A 22533-nucleotide genomic window follows, 5' to 3' on the forward strand; every position below is an offset into this window, starting at 1 on the left:
GCACTTTTTAAAACATGTGAACACCCTGATGCATTGGTAGTAGTCCAACCAAACAATATTAGCCCTGAGACAGTCTTATAGAGTTCCCCGAAGTTGGTTGTTAAGCCTTTCAATGTAAAACAATTCAAAAGCTTTCAGAACTACAAGTAAAAAAAGGGGTGGGAGGTGGGCTCTTTTTATTTGTTTGAGTTACACACAGTGACTTAAGAGAGAACTCCTGCATTATGTGGTAAGAGCATAGCATGAATATCTTACTGTATACAAAAAGTAGGTTATGCAATGAATGGTGTTACAGATCGTAAGATTTCATGACTAAAAGGTGTGAATGCTGCCAAAGTCAATGTGCTCACACTTGATCGTCAACCAACAGCCTTGTGTCCTTGAAGTTTTGTTCTGCTAGCAAGAGTATGCCTAGAAATCACATCTCTTTTCTAAAAAATGTTTTATAGCATTATGTACAGTTTGCAAAATCAGCAACCTAACACTACACCATTCTTCTGCTTCGTGTTCGTTTATTACATTTTAATTATGTCAACCTAGACAAAATCACTGCTCTTCCTATAAATCTTCCATGACATTGGGGGATAATTACTTTGTGTTTTTGCTTAAAAAAATCAGCAATAATCCATCAATTTGGTTGCTTATAATGGAATTAGCATTTTTTTAAAATATAAATTATGGTTGCCATAAGAGCTACTGTTGTGTTATGGTCATGGTCACGCCAGTTCCTTTGGTCTGAAAGGCACTGACAATCAAGGCGAGGTAAATGGTTTACTGAGTAAAAAACAGAAATTATGGAAAAGGTAATAGTGATCTTAGGACCCTTCTGAAGCTGGGAACCCCAGCTGTTTCAGCATGGAATGAGACCCTCCTTGCAGATCACGGCTGCTGACAACCCATCCGTGATGAGGTGTTCCAACCTTGCTGTTCGTCACACCTTTATGGTACTCTTCCAAGTATACCTGTACAACGCTGAACTTTCTAGCAGGCTCACCTAGATTCACTGAGAGCGTTACACTCTTACACATCTCCATAGAAATGAGCTCTTACAAGCACCACATACAGGTGGTATTGTTAAGGGCAGTGTATACTAACACCACAGCATGTGCTCAGGTTATAGAGCAGGTCACCCGTGCTAACAAAGGGGCCTCTACAGCCAAGGGCTGTGGTTACACTCTGCCTAGGTTCTGCTTGAAATCCCAATCTCGCGGTTACAATGTCTTCTGCAGTGGCCCACCACAGGTGCTCTGCATTTATAGTTGTGCCAGCCCTTCCTTGTGAAAGGAAAAAAAAAAAAAAAAAAAGTACAATTCTGTTCTCAAGGCTGTATATTCTTGAGAAACAAAACCAAGTTCCTGGCAGAATTTTGGCATGGTGGTGTGGCTTAACCCCAGGCGGCAGCTCAGCCCCACACAGCTGCTTGCTCACTCCCCCCAGATGCAGGGGAGAGAACCAGAAGTGAGGAAAACAACTTGTGCGTTGAGATAAAAACAGTTTAATACGTTAAGCAAAAGCTGCCTACACGAGCAAAGCAAAATAAGGAATTAATTCACTACTTCCCATCAGCAGGCAGGTGTTCAGCTTTCAAAATCAAGTATTTCAGTAAGAGATAAAATGCTGAGGTTTAAAAGTAGATGATCCAGGCTATTTTCCATAGCCTCAAATCTAGAGGAAGGGTACATTTTAAAAAGCCACAAGATAAACTCACCTCCCCACCCGCCAGCAGGGAAGAAGGCCCTTCTTGACCACTGAATGATGTGCTGGTGCACTTTAAAAAGTTTTCATGTTTTTGCTCTGGCAACAAACCACAGCTTCTCTATTGAGTCACTACTGCTTTCTGAAGACACATATATCTTAATATGCAGATTTTGGTTCTCCTAAAATGACATGTAACTGCAGAGCCCTGACACAGGAGATACTACCCGCTGAAAGTGAAAGGGCATGGAGAAGGGCAGATTCTTATTAAGCACCAGCTCTACCAAAAGTTCATCATAAGCATCATTACTCCAGCATAGCTCTGAAGTAGGGGAGATGGAAATTAACCCCTAATTCATCCATTTGCATCTTATGATAATCAGGTTGCTCCTTTTGCAGATATTTTTACCTTGTTTTTTGGTAAAAATGCACTTGATCACATGTCAAGAGTTTCCACTTTTGAATAATGAGACCTTGTCCTTGCCTACACTGAGTCTCTATTGACAAGGGCTCTGAAAGCAAAAAGGCAATTAGCAATCAAACCAAGTTTGATAAACACATTTCTGCGTGTTTCTGGCTTTAGCTGCAATATTAATTCCCGCTTTTTCTTTCCTGCTTTCTCTTCCATTCACTTCTTCTCCAGGCTCAGACCAAAACCCCCCAAATAAACCACTCCTGCCTTTTCTCATAACAAATACACTTATAAAGGAGGGAGGGTTTTGATGGGATCCTTCAGTGAGATGAGATGATTTGTCTCAGCCTAAGCAGGTCCAGTATTTACATATGCTTTCAGTCTCCATCATACTCCTCTACCACTATTCCAACCTGACTGTTCCTGCAGATGTATGCAGGGCAGACAAGTTTGTTCACAGGCTAGCTGGAGGAATAAAATACATATCCATCAGCTAAAACCTTTTCTGTTTAATTTTGACCTCAGTGAAAATGATTATCCAAGAAAACAGTCATGAACATTAACAATAATTCCCATCTCAATTATTGAGAAATATAATTTGTAAATGATTAGTGAAGAGAAGATTCTTAGAAAATTTATGATAATGTTCTTTATTAAAATACTTTGTATTATAAATTGTACTATTCTTTCTCTTTATTACATTTATAATGAAACCTTTTTCCTTTGTCACAAAGAGTTAAAATCTGTAAGAGAATTTAAGAGCCTTTCAGTAATTTGGCACATCAGTTTTAGCTCAGCTATTATCTAGCTGCATCCAGATATTAATGTAGTCATCTCTCTTTAGTCTCAATGAATTGCTATAAAAATGTCAAACAATTAGATTATATTGGCGAACATAGCCCTGTTTGATTGAGTACAGCTGTAGGCCACGTCCCTTGAATCACACTGATGAAGAAGCAGAAAGGCTTGTAGAACTCCAGTGCAAATTTATTTCAATATACATACCATTTAGGTTTCCAATGTCCGTACCTGCAATACTAATAACCAAAAAATGCTAAATAGGTATTTTCAGATGGAATAAAAGTCAATGTCATTCAGGACAAATACTAATGGACTCTGTTGGAGGAGAAAGAAAAATACCTACAAAAACAGCACAGAAGCCAGTATCTGGTACGAACATTGACACTGCTCCATTGTGACTATACCAAAAGAGCAAAATGAAGATCTCTGTCACTTATGGGAATAGTACTGCTTAAGTTCTGTCTCTGCCTGGACCTGAAAATATAACATATTCTTTTGTTTCAAGAAAGCCATCACTGTATAAATACTTCATAGAGATACAAATGCCTCAGTGTTGGCTTCCATGCTGTTTTGGAAGACGGCAAGACAGTGGACTTGCCTTTATCTGCATGTATAATGTGTGCACCTAGTTGCATGTGCAGCCCTGTCACTGAACACACAGGAAGGTACAAGTCCTTACAGGTGAAATACCTCTCAACCGTCTGGTGTCCATGTTGCCTGTTTGCAAGAGAACACTCGAAACACACTCAAAGTATGTTTAGAGCGGAGATGTTTTATTCTGCGCAGGGTGCTCAGTGTATTTACACAAATCAAGCACGCCTACTAGGATCCTTCATCAAATCTTTATACACAAAAGTTACAAAGCTCCACCTAACTAATCCAATAATTCCACCTATCTAATATGTATTTATTGTGCTGCGCTAACCGAGTTTTCTGTGCCTGAGTGGGAACTGCTGAGCCAGCAGAAGTTTTTTACGCTTGCATGGGGGTCTCAGAGAGTCTTCAGTGGTGGTCTGGGGAGTAGTACCACTACTCTTTTTATCCATTTATGGTCATATGTCATCTGAGGACACCAGAGCACCTCTTTATCTTGCCAGTTTCTCGTTAACAAGATTTATATCCTTGGTCCAGGAATGCTGTCCTCCTCCCCTGGAACTTTCTGGTCTTCACTCAGTCATTATCTATTTTTTTAAAAGCTATAAAGTATATTATAGATACCTCTTACTCCAAATCTCCACAGATATTTACATAGGTTCTTTCATGGTTAATTTCTGACTTTCCTGCTGCAGATTCAGCATCATCCACACAGACTACATGTGGCCACTAAAGTGATGCCATTAAAACTTAAAAGCCAAAACCGGTCTCTGTTCCATATATGATAAAAATTAAGAACATGGTTAAGTTGTTCACATTTTGCTAGAACAGACACACAACAGGCAAAATACTGACAGCGTATCTCCATGGTATGGTCTTCCTCAGCTGAAGAAGTCTGTTCCCACTCTACCTACCCCAGCAAATCTTTATCCATCTGAGCTCGTCTGGAGCAGCCGAGTGGAGAAAGAATGCACCTGTGATGTTTAGAGTGTAAGTTTACAGGCTCATCATTATAAAAAAAAAGGCCCACTGAGGATCTGATGAACAATAACACAAAAGGAACTCTAGTAACCTGATCAGTGTGAGGAGTCAAGCAGGTTGTTACACTTGGGGCTATCAAAGGAGGACTGTCAGCCGGTTGCCCTGGGATGAAACTCATCAAGATGGGTCAAGGAGAGAAACTCCCTTCCTGTATGCCTTGGAGACTGAAGGGGGTCATTGCCTACAGCAGACTATTGAATGCAAGGGAAAAGCAGTTGGAGAGTTCTAAAATCTAGTACGAGATGTTTTAAGGTGTTTATGGGAATTGATAAGATTCATGGGATGCTTAGAGGAACAACCAAAGCTGAGCAAAAGGAGGGCTCTAGATTTATCAGGTGCAGGGAAATAGAGAGGAAAGGGGCTAGAGGGCGTCATTTGCACGTAAACAGGCTGCTAGTCAGTATGTTGTCTGAGACTGGCACTTGATCACCACAATCTATTCTATCTTCTCATTAATCTACTTCTAACTGTATTCTGTGCGGGTGTGCTCTCTGTTCTGAGTGGGCATGTGTGAACATGAGTAAAATTCCATTTACTAGTGAGCAAGTAAGAACTTCATTCATATGAAAGTTTTAAGTTTTCTCTTAAAACTTTCCATTCCATTAGCTAGTGAGTAGGATAAGAAGTCTGAGTACCTGCAACTGCAGTAGGGTCGTGAACATCCAAGGCTTATATGTTCAGGTGTTGGCAATAGGGGAGATTACACACTGCATAGACTGAGAAATAGAAACTGAGCCTTGATCTGACATTTCTGGGTTCCAGGGAGAAGCTCACCAGCAGGAATAGCTAGAGGACAGACATCAGACAAAAATGTGTCATACAATACAATAGCAAGACTCAAGATTACTTAGCTAAAGCAAAATGACAAGAGAAAACACTTCCATTTACTTTTGCAAGACATAAAAGTAGTGGTTGCTGTACATGACAATGAGAGTACCAGTTTACATTTCTTACACATTGTGACTGATGCACTAATGCAGGTATCTACTTGCTTTCTGGAAAAATCATTTCATGGCACTCTACCTCAGGTAGTGATGAAAGCTGTCCAGTGCTGGGAATTTGGGAAGCATTACTGTGCTGGACAGGGTAACTGCATGGAAAAGATGGAACTGTTCTCTTCAAACCCTTTCTGAACTGAGTCATCCCATTTCCTAAATGTGAGTATCACTGATTTGGTAGGTGAGAGCTCCTACAAGAGCCAAGATATTTTCTTTTAGCCTTTTATGAATTATTAGTCAATAATGAAGACAGTATGTTTAGATATTTCTTATGACTTCTGAGGGGCATTGGGGTCCTGATCAGTGACCATGTAGTGGAATAGTATTTTTCCTCTATTAAATACTATGCCAGTATCATGCTTATTGCTATCTCCAATTTAGCTGCTACCTCACGATCAGGATTAACCAGATGATTACAGATAACCATCTACACACCTCAGCTGCAGCATACATCATTCTTATCATATATTCTGTAAGCTACTTCAAGAGTTACAAGTCCAGATAAGTTCTGAAGACATGACTGAACTGCACGTATTTTTGGAAACCCATTCTCTTCTTCCAATAGAAACTCTTAGTTAATTCTCTGACAGTGTATTGACAGGTCATTAATAAGTACCTGTCACATCAGTAGAAGAACAGACTGTTCTGGCTGCTCCAAGAATGCTGAGAACTTCAGTAGACAAGCTCATTAATAGTAGAATAGTAGAATAGTCAAGATGTCTCCTCTGAACAGACTAAATGTTTTCATCACAAACTTTTTCCCTGCACACTCCTCTTCCAGGATATTGCAGATTACAGCTGCCATTGTCACTGTTCTCTCACCAAGTTCACTTTATACTTCCGAGCTTGTTCTCCATGCCATCCATAGCAGTTCTCCAAACGAACACTTCTGGCCTACAGTATGAAACCATTTCCCCTTACTGACAGTGATCATGCCTTCATTGTGCTAATCAAGACAAACTGCGAGCAGGGATCCATCTCTTAAAATGTTGGCATTAACCAGAAGAAGAAGACAGAGAAAAGCATTGTGGACACTGTCACTGTGATATGATTAGTAAGATCTAGTACCTGGTACCCAGTCAGAGAGCAGAACACCCATAGTATGAAATATTTTCATAAGTAAGTCAGCACAGCTTATGACTGTCCAGGAAAATTATTAGTTGCACTTTTTAAAAACCCAGTTTGGGGTGGGTTTTTTTGCTGCAGCTCTCACTGCAGTGTAGCTACTATTGACATACTTGTGCAAAATTAAGAAAAAAAACCACCCCAAATTAAAAAGAATTTTAGACATTGATGGACCTGGTTTAGTTAACTTCAGTGTCCTTATCTTTAGTTTATCTCAGTGCACCAGTAGCATGGAAAAGTTGTTACATCAGCTCTTGAATCATTGAATTGTTGAATATGGGTACAGTAGGCCCATAAAGAACAGAAGTCTGAACCATCCATTCTGGGAAGAAACTTGTCTTGTGACAGTAACTTTACTTCCTTTAAAAAAATTAAGTCATCGAAAAGGCTAGAGAGAAATACAGGAATTCTAGAAAATATTTGCACATGTATGTTCAGAAAATAAACACCAATTCCTAATTAGTGCAGCCCTGCTGGAGATTTCTGCAAAAGCTGTTCATCTTTGTGGACATCTGGTTTCACCTAACAATTCCAAATGGTAAATGTCAAGCATGAGACCCATCAGGAAAAGTGAGAGGTCACCAACATTTGGTTATAGGAAAGAATGTACTACCAGAACTCAGTGCTGATCTCACTTTCAGTTTCATCTTGCCAGTTTTCACCTTCTTCTGCCATCACCTGTCAGGCTGGAGCATTATATGAAATAAAGGAAAAATAAATCATAGTCGTAATTCCGTAATAAAGGAGTATTTCTCTAAATGTTTCCCATAGTAATGGACACTGCCACCAAACTGAACAGCTAAGAAAACAGGGGCATGTCATGTTTGAAAATTTTCAGAAAGCTAGTCAACAATGTACAATTTCTATTAACAACACCTTCCTTTGCTGATGGTGACTCAAAGCATTAAGGTTTAAGATTATGACTGCTGAAGATTATTTCCCTTTCAAGTTCTTGTATCTTCTTAGCTGAGGATATAGGCCTTTACTTCTGAAAGGGGTCTTCCATTTTGTAGGCCTCAATGGTACTGAACTTAACCCTGGCTTAGTGTACATATACTCCCTTGACAGTGGAAGAATACATTCTATGGTAGATGTATTACTGTGATTACAGCACTTAATTATCTTTAAATATCTACATATATATAATAATAGCAAGATTCAGGGAATATTGTAATTGATATTTTACATACCAGAAATGTTGTGAACATATCATACTGCATTTTTGTAAGATTAGGATGATCTAAAATTATTTTTGGTACCGTAAGTCTTAGGCAACCCTCTGGAAAGCTGCAATTTATTAAATTTGTTTACTCTCTTTTTATACGTAAATGAAGACTTTTGTGACTACTGCTTTTGAAAATGGTACCTACTAGGTTCATGACAGACCACCCATGTTCTGCTCTCACTGGCAAATATCTACTCATTATATGAGCAATGACTGTCTTCCACAGACTGGTAAATGTTTCAGGGCACATACACATACCTTCAGTTTTAACTTTACATTCTTAAAATCTATGCATATTCTTGTATCTATATAAAGACAATTCAGTTGGAGGCATGAATTAATACCCACAAAAAGCTGTTCCTCATGGCTTTACAGCCATTGAGCTGGTCTTCCATTCACAATATATAGAGGAAGGGATTTATATTCATATAGGATGCTTGGCTCCCATCTGACATCTTACTCTCGGATAGCTTTCAGGTCATGCAGTGTGCAAAAGCAGAGTTTAAGAAGGCTTAGCAGGTTGTAAAGCCATTAAATTAGTGTTCAAACTCAGACAAATGGGCTTAAATAGACATGGGAATTATCTTTACAACCATCTCAAATCTGCTCTAATTTCCCTCTGTACAAATACCCACAGCCATCAGCTCCTAAGATTTGGCATCTGCTCTACCACATCCCTTTGCAAACAAGGGAGACAGACTTACTGAGAAGACCAGCTCTCCTAGCTTTGGAGAAAGTAACATATGTGATGAGAAATCCTGAACGACTGCTTATGGCAGTTTAATTTCAGGGCAGTTACCCTAGGGATTAATGACAGAGCTTCTCTTTTTCTGTTGGTTTTTTGTATCATTTTGTAGCAAACTTGCTGCAGTTCTTCCCTGCAGACCACTTAGAACTACACTTTCCTTGGGCAGCTACCTACTACTCAAATGATGTTCTTGTCCTAGAATATCATCAATAAATTCACCATGATTTTTTTCTCCTCACCTTTTTTAGATTACATAAATTTTAGCTGACCAATTCTTTTCATGCTCAAATATATTATGAAATGTCATTTCTGTTATAAAAGCTAATTGATAATGTGATTTGTTATGTTGCTGAGACATAATTCAGAAAGTTATTTTAAAGACGTTGATACATGGAATAGCACTAACTGTTTAATATTTCTTCTATGAATGGGAACAGTGCAAGGGAACGATGTGGTGCCACGTAGATGAAATATTTTCAGAAGCTTTTATTCTTGTTGTTTGGGCTTGTGCCAATGTCTTTCTAGTAGAGAGCTCATATGTCCTAAGCTGTATGTACTGTAATTTATTCCTTGGTCATTAGTTAGGTGGATTTTTTCCTCCAAGTTGCTTAACAATATATAATATCTTAAAATTAAGAGCTCATACGCAAATAAATGGACAGCATTCTCTAGAATATTCCTCCAAAAAGTCGAAAAATATTTTTTAATTATCCTAATTTAAAACTGGCTTTTTATTTAATAAAAAGCTACTCGCTTAATAGAATAAAAATAATTTCTTGCCTTTGTGAGACCCCAGCTGGATTACTGCATCCAGCTCAGGGGTCCCCAGTACAAGAAAGATATGTCCAGAGGAGGGCCAAGGAAACAGTCCAAGGGCTGGAACATCTCCCCTGTGCAAGGAGATCTAATTGCAACCATTCAATATAGAAAGGGGTCTTGCAAGAAAGACAGACTTTTACAAAGGTCGGTAGTGACAGAACAAGGGGCAACAGTTTTAAACTGAGAGAGGGGAGATGTAGATGAGCTGTGAGGCAGAAATTGTTCCCCGTGAGGGCGGCGAGGCGCTGGCCCGGGCTGCCCAGAGCAGCTGTGGGTGCCCCATCCCTGGCAGTGCTCAAGGCCAGGCTGGATGGGGCTGGGAGCAGCCTGGGCTGGGGGGAGGGGGCCCTGCCCAGGGCAGGGGGGTGGGACTGGGTGGTCTTCAAGGTCCCTTCCAACTGAAACCACTCAATAATTCTGCAATTCTACTTATACAACATTAATACTAGGCCTTACCTTTTTGAATTTGCTATTTGTGTGTATTTAATGAATCGTTTAAAATAATCACATCAGCATTTCATCATGACTATTTCTAGTGTAGTTACTAGGGAGTACTCTTTCTATACAAAACCTTACATGAAATCAACAGTCTTAATTCCATTTCTGTATCTGCAGCTAGAGATTTTGGTTAACTCATTTCATATTCAATGTTAAAGAATGAAGACCTTCAGTATGGCATCTTGTCTAACTATGCTATTATTTAATTCTCCAAACAATCTGAAGTCAAGATTCCTCTTCAGGGTCTCATATGTCAGGCCACTACATGATAAACATAGCTCTCTTTGCTCCTTCTGTGCTGCACACAAGATTTCTTTTGCTTTCATTGCCACCATGTGTCGACTCACTCTGCGGGGAGAAAGCTTGCTATTGTTAGACCAGATAATTTGCTATGACAGCACCTCACTTTCTGTTGTTTTTTTTCTTGTTTTACTTTGAACCTTGACTTCAACACAGATGATGTTTACCCAAACTTTTGCACAGTCTGTTTGAAATCTGACATGGTTTTCATTCCATGATGACAGAAGACATCTGAGAACCTCTCTATTTTTCTTTCATTTTTTTTCACTCCCACTCTCTCCCCTAATTCCAGACTCCGCCTGACTAGGCACCGCCTTATAATTCTCAGCTGATGGCCAAATGACTCAAGAACAAATGGAAACATTTCAATTTGGTCTGGTGAATATGTCCTGAACTGTCTCGTTCCATTTCTTGGAACAGAGTTGGCTGACCCTGAAATTCTAAAGTGAGAACTGTAACATTTCTGCAAAAGCTTCTAAATTGAAGAAAATGTTTGTGTCTGTGACAAAGATGCAAATTTAGGACTTAATTTGCTTCTAAAATTCAGAGACTCATTAGGCATATTACAGTGCATTTATCATTAACTCTAAAGCGGGGTCTTCTTATGTTTCCTAATTAAAACTCAAAATTGTCCTCACAGAGGAGTCCTTCTGCCTAAACTTTCAATCACAGTCTGAAGAATATCAGAAAATGCTAAGCTTTAAGTTGCTTATTCAACTCAAGTTTCTGAAACATAACTTTTTCTTCTCAACCTTTCTTTGCCTGGTTCCATTTGTATTTATTATCTTTAACAGACAAATGTTCTGAACTCTAAACCTGTATCAGCTGAGCTGCTGAAGCTCTCCTCTGTACACGAAGAAGGTTCTTCTACTTTGTTAAAATGCCATTGTAAATTTGAAAGAAATATAAAAGATGTTAGTCTGTGCTCTTTTTCTTTTGCAATCATTCCAAATTCTACTATACATCAAGTGATGACTTTTGTACAATCTTGTCACTGCACATTCTACAAACATGTGATGAAAGACAAGATGTTATTCTGGTACTAATTCCTGAAAGGAATGAACTAGACACCTTCCTATGTCACTGCATAACCACTGTCACCTAAAGTACAGTTATCATCATCTACTCATAGTCCTACTACTATTAATGATTTTACTGACTGATATTTAGCACAGTAATACAGAGAATACTCTCTTAATATCCCAGGCAATTTGGTTATAACTACACTTCATGGCCCTAAGTCAATTATTTTTTAATGCCTCAGAAATGCCAATTAGACATATTATGCAATTATGCATGCCACCACTTTTACTATACTTACGCAGCATCCATTGCTGATTTGTAAGTATTCTGCCACGGTTTCTCTGATTATTATTTCCAACATCTTACTCTCAAGTAAAGCTTACAGGTCTGAAGTTTCCTGGATAAGGCCATTATTCTTTATCGATGTTTCCTGATAAAGTAGTGCTGTCAGACTGTAAAGAAATTTTTGGTCATACTCATTCATCTTTCTGACAGAGGTTGTTGCAATGTAGTTAGGGCTAAAGTATCAGATACAAATGTGAAAATTTCTGGAGAAAAACCTTTGGTAGATTAAGTTATTTCCACCAGTTTCATAAATAAAACCACAGTAGTAAACTCCTGAAGAAGCCCATTGTACCTGGGTATCAATGGTTTTTTCTAACCTTTGCAATCTTGCAGTTTTTATCCTGTATTATTCTCAAAGAACAACACTGTCATTTCTGAAGCATCAAAACTTTTCTGGATTTTACTATTTTTTAAATTTCTTATTTCAAGAAGGTGGAAGTTAATATAAATTCATCAAAACTGTAGAAAGGCAGACAAGTCTTCATGATTCCCACTGAATAATTTTTTTTTCAAAGCCTTTTATGTTACAGGTAAAGAGACAGCACTAGAAAGATGGCATTCCAGGTAAAAAATGCCATTAACAGCAGGGAAATAAAATTTCATAGCAATGAATGTGCTGGAGAATGATGTGGACATTAATCTAGAAAATAATTAAAGAAATTAACAATATTGTGGAAATTTGCTGTACTGAACAACAAGTGTGGACATTTGCTTCATTCAAGAGAAATTTCTTCTTCAAACTTGGAAATACTTGAGCTTCCCAAATACCATGCATGGGATTTTAAAAAAGCAGCTGCGTAATACTGATGCAATGAAAAGGCACCTGGTAAGACCTAAAAATAAACAAACAAATAAATGTGAGAACCTGGGGAAAGGGACTCAGGCCAGTATCTGGTGAAACATGGCAAGTTCAGAGACTTGAAAATATCTTACACTGACTAATTCCTTAATTTTTAGGCTGAACAACTTAAGTACAGTCTATGATCTCTTCTTTACTGAATTTGTATTGTTACCAAATGCCCTGATACATGCCATAAGAAATATATGTCCTATGTCTAAATAAAGAAGAAAATTATGTATAAAGGGAATAAAAATCATGCATGTTATGGAACACAGCTTGACAGAGCAGCTACAGTTCATATAAGGTCATCTAATTAAATTGTGAGACCAAGGGGGAAAGAAGTACACATTTATATTCTATTGTGTACATAAAAGAAGTATTTTGCATGTCATGTTTTTGTAATTATGGTCTATATAGCCGTATAACTCTTACTAGGTTCTAATTAAGTATAGCACAGCACGTAGTCAAAACCAGTATATTTTCAGTGCCATTTTAATGCTCTATCACATTGCTCTAACACAAAAAAAATTATCACAGGCAGCAGACCATCACCATTTTATTGGGAAAAAGAAGAAGAGACTCTTGAAATGGTTTTAGTTGCAACTATGATCAAAGCTTTGTATTTTCCATAAGTGTTAAATTAATTTACATTTATTTCTACTGTTATGACTACAAATAAGGTTCTAAAGTACGTATTTTAAAAATGCATTGCTTATTAACGAAGCATGTTACAAAATCTAAACATGTAATAATCTTATTTGGGATTTTGGAATAATTTAATATATCTTCCTGTGTTATTCAGGAAAACTACAGAGAAATGAAGAAAACAAAGCTTATTAAACATTTTATTTAATACCACCTTGTTTTCTAATTAAACTACAACTACAACCATGAAAAAATTAAAAATCAATTATCTCAGAATAAGGTGACTTGGAAAATTTTTCAGATATGCTCCTGGTAAATCTTCCATGTAAAAATAAAATACATCAAGGAAAAGTTTTTCCAAATAGAAGTACTGAAAATGATACATTCCAATTCCATTCCTGCATCAATGCCCAAAATTACTAGCCTAATTTCCTTTAAGATGTGTCAGCATTCTTCTTTTAAGGGATTTGCTGAGTTCAGAAAATTTTGGACTACTAACTGAAATATGTTCTTTGATATTTTCCTGACACTTATTCTAATAGTTTCTGTTTACATCTGAAAAAAGAGATCAGTCAATCAGCAAAATGTACGTTTCCTTAATCTCACCTCTCCTTAGGCCATACAGAAATAAGCATCTGCCACACCTTTAAATGCAAAGTGTGCCCTATGCAGAGTGTAGCGGTATTCCTGGTATAAAATTCTGCCACAATTACATAATAATTACATTTGGTAAACCATATAGCACACAATTAAAAAATGATGGATGAGCTGCAGGAAGATTTGAGGAAGTGTAAATCGTCTGTTCTTCTGCTTTGTCTCCTGAAGAGCTGTGAGAATCCACTTCCACTATAAAAATATTTTAAAAACATTATTATTTCTGAATGTGACTGAATATAAGAATCCTTTAAGTGCAGTAATTTAACATATCTTCTCTTTGATTAATGTGTGGTTCTTTTACATTCTTTTACATTCTTTTTATAATAACTGCCACTAAATCCAAGAAGCATTTTCTGAAAAAACACAAAACATTTCTGATCTGAACTTTCTCTGTTCAATTCTATGACAGTGAAGTTATAACTAAAATTCATTTTATTTACCCTTGTTTTAAGAGGTAAGTTCTATACAATGAAAAATATCCATGTAATTTTATAAGCAGTATATTAAAAATTGTTTTACTCAAAAATCCTTCTCCCCTTTCCAAACAGATGCCAGGTGGAATTTCATATATATAGCATGCCCTTTACAATGCAGACTTGTCTAATCACTGCAGGTTCAACTTATCTTTTTGCAGTCTATAATCCATATCATTTCTATTGCTCATGTCATGCTCCTGATGTAACTTTTCAGTCACACTACATCATTTTGTAACAGTTCAGTGGAGCATAAATTTTAGCTTTTGGTCAGCTATGACAAAGTCTCCCCCAAAATTTTATGTATGTAAAATACAGCTACTCCAATTATAATACTGTATCAGTGGCCTTCTCACCCTCAATTCTTTTAAGAAGCATCACAAAAATTTGTCATAGCTCATCTGAAAGACTTCACTTACACCTGTGAACTAAACTAGGCCTACCAGGTTCTAGTTAACATGCACTGCCAGTCTTTTGTATTAAGCTCTTTAATTCTTACTTTTAATGGAATCCCTTTCCCTGTGAATATTACTCTTTTGAAGAATACGGACTGTCTGCCCAGTTGTTCTACCGATGCTCAACAAATCTAGAAAGAAAAGTTAGTTTCTGTGAGTCTTTAATGAAAGTTTTGAAAAACAAGAAAATATCAACCATACATCCTGATGTCTTCATATGTAAAATTTAGTGGAAAAGGGTATCTTTACAGATGTAGTTTTGTATCTCTGAAGATGAGTTATCTCCAGCCTTTGTTTTCCCCATAGTTTATGTAACTATAGATTGCCAAGTCCTAGGGGCACTACTCCTCACCGTAGAAATCCTATTCTTACAATATGACCATAAACAAATCCCCACTAAAGCTCATAAAAGTAGGTTAATGTTCTGTTTGAAAGATCAACCTGTCAACAACATGGTGGCTCCTGCAGGCAGTTTACCTCCTATGGAAACTCCTGGCAAAATTTTGTGAGAGACAAAGAAAGAGGAGATGGGAGACAAGTACATACACACACACCTCCATGGCTGTATACATACAAATGTCTGGAACAATATACATGCAAACGATGACAAATACAAATACTTACTCTTGGACAAAATTTCTAGCCTTTCTGCATTCTCTTGCAAGGTAGTGTACCACTGGTTGGCTATTATAGAACGAACACCAGTAAGGCTCAGAAGCACTGCTGTCTCTGTTGGTCTCTCTATAGCAGTATGTAGACAACTAAAGAAAATCAAAAGTATGCGATCAATGAACTAAACCCGCACATAATATATCAAAAAATATAACTAAACACACAATGCATCTTAATATAAAAGGGAATGCCAGACTGCATTTTCTTGTACACTGACCGTAAGTTTTTTCTAATGTTCTTACAGTACCTTAAATTTAGTACAAAGAATTTAGCTTACTTTCTCTCTACACCTTTTCATGATGCAATCTTATCATGTGGATTGCTCCCTGTCACATTATTGTTCTGGACATCTCAGGAAATGTGAAAGGAGGACTAACACACTAACTTTGACAAAATACGGCAGAATACCCTTCATAAGACAGTAAAAATGCTGGGAATCAGGTGAAAAGACTTGTTAAGTTCTACTTAAGTTGCTAAAGGGAAACATAAAATATTGCAGGAACTGAAAGTTTGATCTTTGTCTTAAGCATGGCATTAATTTGGAGGCTTAAAAGCAAATCACTTCTGAAGCTGGATTAGGGTTTTTGCTGCTGAATATGTAAGTAAGCATCTTTGGTATTATTGTTTTAGTGGTGGGAGAGGATTGATACTCTGTAGGGTTGGAAGTGCAGTAAAGTGCAGGCTGAATTTTGTTTTTATTAGCTTCTGCTTTTCATGGAGACTTTATCAGAACATGATAATTAAAAGTTTTTTGTAATCTTTTGGGGAGATGCTATCTGATTGTCTATCCAGTTATGTGACTTAGTTTTAACTGAATGTTATTCTAAATGTTCTAGAAGCTTTTAGACTTAAAAAAAAGTCCTGTTGATAAATTACAATCTATTAAAGTGGGACTTCAAAAGTTCAGAGTTGGAAAAACTAGTTTAAGGATTTGTACCTTGTTTTGGTTTAGGAAATGGCTGTTTGGGGGAGCTGAAAAATGATATTAAAAATAAAAGCCTGAGAAGTTGTTTAAACCCTCAGAGATCTTTATATTTACATATGTAGATGTGTGTATAACCTATCTTACACAATTCATTTTAACTTTTATATTGTTGCACTAATTAAGCAGTATTTTAAGAGAGGAAGTATTTCTTTTTCATGGAATGAATAATCAGAGAAGTCAAGAGGTATTTATGCAACCCTAATAGGACTGGTTATAAGATTTAATTGGCTGCAGAACTACAGCAGTCCCAGAAGTTAAATGAAAAAGATTTTTATGTGATCTGTGTTAAGAGAACAGAATAGAACAGAACAGAGTATTTTCAGTTGGAAGGGACCTAGAACGGCCATCTAGTCAAACTGCCTGACCACTTCAGGGCTGATCAACAGCTAAAGCATGTTAAGGGCATTGTCCAAATGCCTCTTAAACACCGACAGGCTGGGTGCATCAACCACCTCTCCCGGAAGCCTGTTCCAGTGTTTGACCACCCTCTTGGTAAAGGAAATGCTTCCTAATGTCCAGTCTGAAGCTCTCCTGAAGCAGCTTTGAACCACTCCCACGCATCCTGTCCCTGGATCTGAGGGAGAAGAGATCTGCACCTCCTTCTCCACGTCCCCTCGTCAGGAATCTGCAGAGAGCAATGAGGTTGTTCCTCAGCCTCCTTCTCTCCAAACTAGACAAATCCAGAGTCCTCAGCCACTCCGCAGAAGACATGCCTTCCAGCCCTTCACCAGCTTGCTTGCCCACCCTCCTCTGGGCACATTCAAGGACCTTCACATCCTTCTTAAACTGTGGGGCTCAGCACTGCACACGGTATTTGGGGTGTGGCCACACCAATGATAAATACATCGGCACAATCCCCTGTCTGACCAGCTGGCTATGCTGTGTCTGATGCACCCCAGGACGCGGTTTGCCCTCTTGGTGCCAGCACACACTGCTGGCTCCCACTGAGCCTGCTGCCAGCTGGCACCCCCAGCTCCCTTTCTGCAGGACTGCTCTCCAGTCACTCCTCTCCCCGTTTTGACTTGTGCCCAGCGTTACTCTGTCCCTGAACAGGGTGCAGAACCCAGCATTTGTTCTTAAATTTCATGGCACTGATGATTGCTCAATGCTCCAATCTATCTAGATCCCTTGCAAGGCCTCTTGTCCCTCCAGAGTTTAATTGGGTTATCTGAAAACTCAGCATCAACTAAATAACTCATGAATAAAATTAGACACTAGAACTATTCTTCTTGCTTTTAATACCTTAAAAGTTATTTGTAGTGTGCCATCTGTCAAGTATTCCTAATAAACATACAATAAAAGTATATAAACCCTGACACTTGTCAACTAAAAAGCAAGGAAAATACTGAGATGCTTTTAAAAGCTGTAAGAGATCAGATTAATAACATTCAAGATTTTGAACAGGTTATTTAACATGACATAGTAATTTATTTAAATTTAAAAATGGCTGACAAACTGTTCAGTGTATGAAACCTTAGACTTAACAGTTTATCTGTTAAAGGGCACTTTTATACATTAATTAGAACATTTTGAGAATCTTGAATTCAGAATTGGGTGGTATGTGTAATGTGTAATACAGCAATGTTTCTGTGTTGCATTTTCTTGATCATTGCTTTGTAACAGAGCTTTCACCCTTTTTATCCCTATGTAAAGAATGAAGCTACAAGATAAAGAGGCTAACTTCTCCCTTAGGTGTAGATATGAGCCCTTCTACTTGCAAAAGTAAATGACATTATTTGTAACTCAAAATTTTAACTCTGCTTTGAAATAAAAATAATTTGCCTTACCATGGAGTTTACCAAAATAAACTTTATCTTACCTTTTGTGGATACCAGACTTTGTAATTCTTTGATAACTTTCCTTTGATCGCACCAGATCTAGAAGTATCATCAAATGGCATTCTGGAAAAAAATATGTTACAGTAATGGTATTTGCACTAATAAGAATGCCCAAGATAATTAATATAAGTCAGTCGGGCCTTTCCTAAGGTGATGAATTTCTTGAACACATAGAATATAAAATTTATGTATTTCAGCAAAAATTGTCAAGTATTAAGTAAAAGAACACTAATAAAGCCATCCTAACCTTATATGATGCAATTCTGCTACACTTTTCCACAGTGTTTTGCAGGTTTTTTTCCTGTGCCACCTTAGTATAACTAAGCATGAAGTCCATGTACCATCTTATTACAGGCTACCAATCTATATGACTCACTTCTGTAGTTACAAACTCTTGTCAGAGTTTATGGTAAGCAGGTATGGAAATGTTATCCACGCAGCTCCTCTCCACAAGTTAAGACCAAGTTACATTTCAAACACTCCTTATATTCCTTAAAGGCCTCCAGTGAAATAACTTAGAATACTCTCAAAATTAAAACAGCTTTCCCTACTGTTTGGTTTGCTGTAGCTTAAATCTGAGGTTAACAGCTGCAGAGGTTGTTCTTTATTTATAAAAAATACTTTGATATCAAACACTAAATTCCATAGAAAAGGAGAAGAGTTACCAGGAAAACCATCAGATGATGATTCAGTTTTTGGAACTTAAGAAATTCCAACATTTGGAAGTGGAGAAAGACTAAATTTCATTGTGAGGCATAACAAGAAAGCTGGGCAGCAGAACGACATCTGTATCATGCAGTTTTTCCCAATTAAAAATCTGGATCTTGAAAAAAGCTCGTAATTGCTAACATCAATACTATGATATGATACAGTATGAAATAAACACAACTGAGAACAAAAGGCGGTGTAATTAAAAAAATATTTTTCAGTGTGCTTATCTCACTTGGAATGTTCATAGCAACCAGTCTGTCGAGTGAAATATGAGACACGAATCTCTCCATCCCGTAGAACAGAAATGCACTGCAGTTTGTCAGCAGCTGCTCCCATTCGGCTTGGCTGAAAGGAAGGAAGAAGTATGTTGCTTTCATGTTACTATTTTACAAGAATATTTTTCAGAAATTATCCATAGCAAACATTCCAGTGTTACTTACCCTGGAAATATTTATAAGGAAAGTCAGCATGCAAAGCAAGGAGATAAACAAGACTGCAGACTTCTATTGGAAGTATAATAACTTATAGACTATTAATAGTAATTATTTTAATACACAGGTATACTTAGTGTAGTAACATCTCACAGTAAACATGAGGCATAGTGTATTTTTAGATAAATAATCGATGTATGCACTGTACAGCTTTGAAATTACAGTATTTAGTCTAACATTCAACAGGAGTGTTTATGTATGCACCCATCAGGATATGAAGAAATTAGGTTTTGAAGAGAGATGCTGCCTAGCTGGCAGCAAAAACTATGCGATTTGAGAAGGAACAATCTTTGTTACGAAGGAACAGTACAGCACCTACATAGTGATTTTACCTAAGTAGAGACTATTTCAAAGGACTGATTAAACTAGCAGTTACAAAGGAAGGTACAGTGATGACTGTGCTGACTCACAGGACTTGTCACTTATTGACCTCTTGAGGTCCCTGTGACCTTAAAAGTAAAGTACTTTATAAAGAACCAAGTGTGTTTATGAATAAACTCCATAAAATGCTAATCACGATCAGATGCTTGAAATTGCAAACTGTGAGAGGTACCTTCATTACTTTGCTTCAGGAATCTGTGCTCCAATCATAGAGTTGATTCAGTGTGCATGGAGGTGCTACAGGTTTTAATATTTGGATTTAAAACCAATCATGAACAAAGCCAGAAATTACATTTATGCTCACACATAGTTGGAATACTCATCAAAGACTGCACAAGTAGACTCTTGGTCAAAATTGGATTATCTACATATACTGTAACCTTCACACAACCAATCTAGCTAATCACTTCGTAGTACTGTATTTCAGATCCCTAAAATACTGTGTCTACAAATCTAAATATGCATTTGACACAAAGACAACGGTTAGCTATGTGTTTACCATTGCAGCAAAATGTGACCCTGTTTTATGACTGAACCCTCTGGCAATAGGCACAATTTTAAAAAAGAAACATGGATAAAACATGAAAGCACATAGAATATTACAAACCTTGGAACATGTACATTGCCTGTAATTCCTTCCCACTGTATTGTAAATAGGTCATGGTATTTTTCTAGGATTTCCTTTATTTTCTGGGAAGGACTCAAAGCTTCTGCAAGAACAGAATGTCATCATTATGAGCTTAACATGCTACAAAGGATCTTGGGCAATCTTAATTTTAATAATTTTAAAGTGACAATATTTAGGGGGGGTTCAGTCATCATTAGATCTTAAGTTTTTTGAAACCTAAGTCTGGCTTTTAAAACTGCATCAATTGTGTCATTTTCTGGGTAAAATTGTTTGTAATTCCCATTTGAAAGGAGTATGTCTTAAGTGACAAATATTGTTTGGTAGACAGGTTAAAGATTTTAAAAGCACAAAATAGAAACTCGTAGAAAACTGTAAAGAGCTGAAAACACCAGCACTGCTCATGTAGTTCTGTTCCAGAAGCTCAGGGAGGACTTAAGTAGGTGGAGAAAATAACTGAATTTCCAGAGCCCTGCATTCACAAAGGACTCTGAACCCAACTCTGCTCTCCAAAGACATCGTATATTCAATGGTAATTCTTTTTTTTTTTTTCTGACTACTTCTTCATACCACTGTAAATTAATACACTCCAGATACTGAGCACAGGGTAAATGGTGTTTTATTTTGATCTGCTGTGAAGAAGAAACTGCACACATATGGGCACATACTCTATTACCCTACTGACTGTTCAGTCACTTCTTTTGTGTCAAGTTTAGGTTTAATAACCATATTAATTAAAAACCTCTATTAAATCAGTTTTTGGCATTTGATATATATGCAATTTGGTTAATGAATGTGAATCAGTTGAACTATTGCACACACTGGGAAAAAAACTGAGGTAAAATTGTATTCTTGAAGTGTTTGTGTCAGACTGAATTATCATATCCAGAGGAGAGCAACAGAGCTGGTGAAGGCCTGGAAGGCATGTCATCATATCATATCACAGAATCACAGAATGGTTTGGGTTGGAAGGGACCTTAAAGGCCACCCAGTTCCCAGCCCAGGCTGCTCCCAGCCCCATCCAGCCTGGCCTTGAGCTGCCAGGGATGGGGCACCCACAGCTGCTCTGGGTAGCCTGGGCCAGCGCCTTGCCACCCTCAGAGTAAAGGATTTCCCTGAAAAAAAAGGCTGAGGACTCTAGGTTTGTCTAGTTTGGAGAGAAGGAGGCTGAGGAACAACCTCATTGCTCTCTGCAGATTCCTGACGAGGGGACGTGGAGAAGGAGGTGCGGATCTCTTCTCCCTCAGATCCAGGGACAGGATGCGTGGGAGTGGTTCAAAGCTGCTTCAGGAGAGCTTCAGACTGGACATTAGGAAGCATTTCCTTTACCAAGAGGGTGGTCAAACACTGGAACGGGCTTCCGGGAGAGGTGGTTGATGCACCCAGCCTGTCGGTGTTTAAGAGGCATTTGGACAATGCCCTTAACATGCTTTAGCTGTTGATCAGCCCTGAAGTGGTCAGGCAGTTTGACTAGATGGTCGTTCTAGGTCCCTTCCAACTGAAAATATTCTGTTCTGTTCTAGTCTAGGGTAATGCAGTAAGTGCCTACTGCCTTGATAAATACATTCCAAAAGGAAGTAATAACCCTCTCAAATATCCTTATAGGATTGTGTCTGTCATTGTACCCTTCACCTTTGAAAGGACCGCAAAACCTACATATAATACATGCTTTATCTGCAGTCTTTAGCTTTAGAATTACTCTGCACGTTTGGTGAGTCTGACTGCTCCTGTCCCAGTCCATTCTCACTCAGTACCATTTGTTCCAAGCCCATTCATGGCTTTCAAGCAGATTTCTTGTATAACAAAGATGATCATACAAAGCAGCAAATCCTTTCATATAATCTATATCGTTCCCTACACTTCTGATACTGTATCTTAATGGCGCATCTTTGAAAAATTAAAAATGCTATAACAAGTTCTTGAAAGTAAATGTATGTTTTTAATTGGATTACATAGTAAGAAAAGTTACTCAATCGATTATTTTCTTGGTGATATTAGGTCAATAGTTAGTGATATAAAAGAAATAATAAGACAATCTAATGTATTTCCTGAACCTGAACAGGTTATGTTTCACTGATGCACCATTTGACAGGTGAGAAGCATTACTGTTCTGATGAAAAGCTAAACTTTTTTGT

At 37.7% G+C, this 22533-nt stretch overlaps 1 protein-coding gene across 9 annotated transcripts in view; it reads right to left on the reverse strand.

The window, feature by feature from the left end:
* Positions 1-13008: 13008 nt before the first annotated feature.
* CFAP46 (cilia and flagella associated protein 46) overlaps positions 13009-22533 on the reverse strand; it is an 80377-nt gene continuing 70852 nt past the window's right edge. For 7 of the 9 annotated variants that reach the window (XM_040605788.1, XM_040605785.1, XM_040605787.1 and 4 more), the window contains 6 exons: positions 20381-20483; positions 19134-19246; positions 18172-18253; positions 15320-15456; positions 14740-14826; positions 13009-13956 (listed from right to left, as the gene is read on the reverse strand). In XM_040605788.1, coding sequence (XP_040461722.1) covers positions 13820-13956; positions 14740-14826; positions 15320-15456; positions 18172-18253; positions 19134-19246; positions 20381-20483 — 659 coding nt within the window. In that variant the 3' untranslated portion in view covers positions 13009-13819. Of the gene's footprint in view, positions 13957-14739; positions 14827-15319; positions 15457-16804; positions 16978-18171; positions 18254-19133; positions 19247-20380; positions 20484-22533 lie in introns of those variants that run through there. The other 2 variants (XM_040605790.1, XR_005829587.1) reach the window with 2 other exon arrangements.

The sequence above is a fragment of the Falco naumanni genome, chromosome 9, assembly GCF_017639655.2.
Source record: "Falco naumanni isolate bFalNau1 chromosome 9, bFalNau1.pat, whole genome shotgun sequence".
In the NCBI taxonomy this organism is placed as follows: domain Eukaryota; kingdom Metazoa; phylum Chordata; class Aves; order Falconiformes; family Falconidae; genus Falco; species Falco naumanni.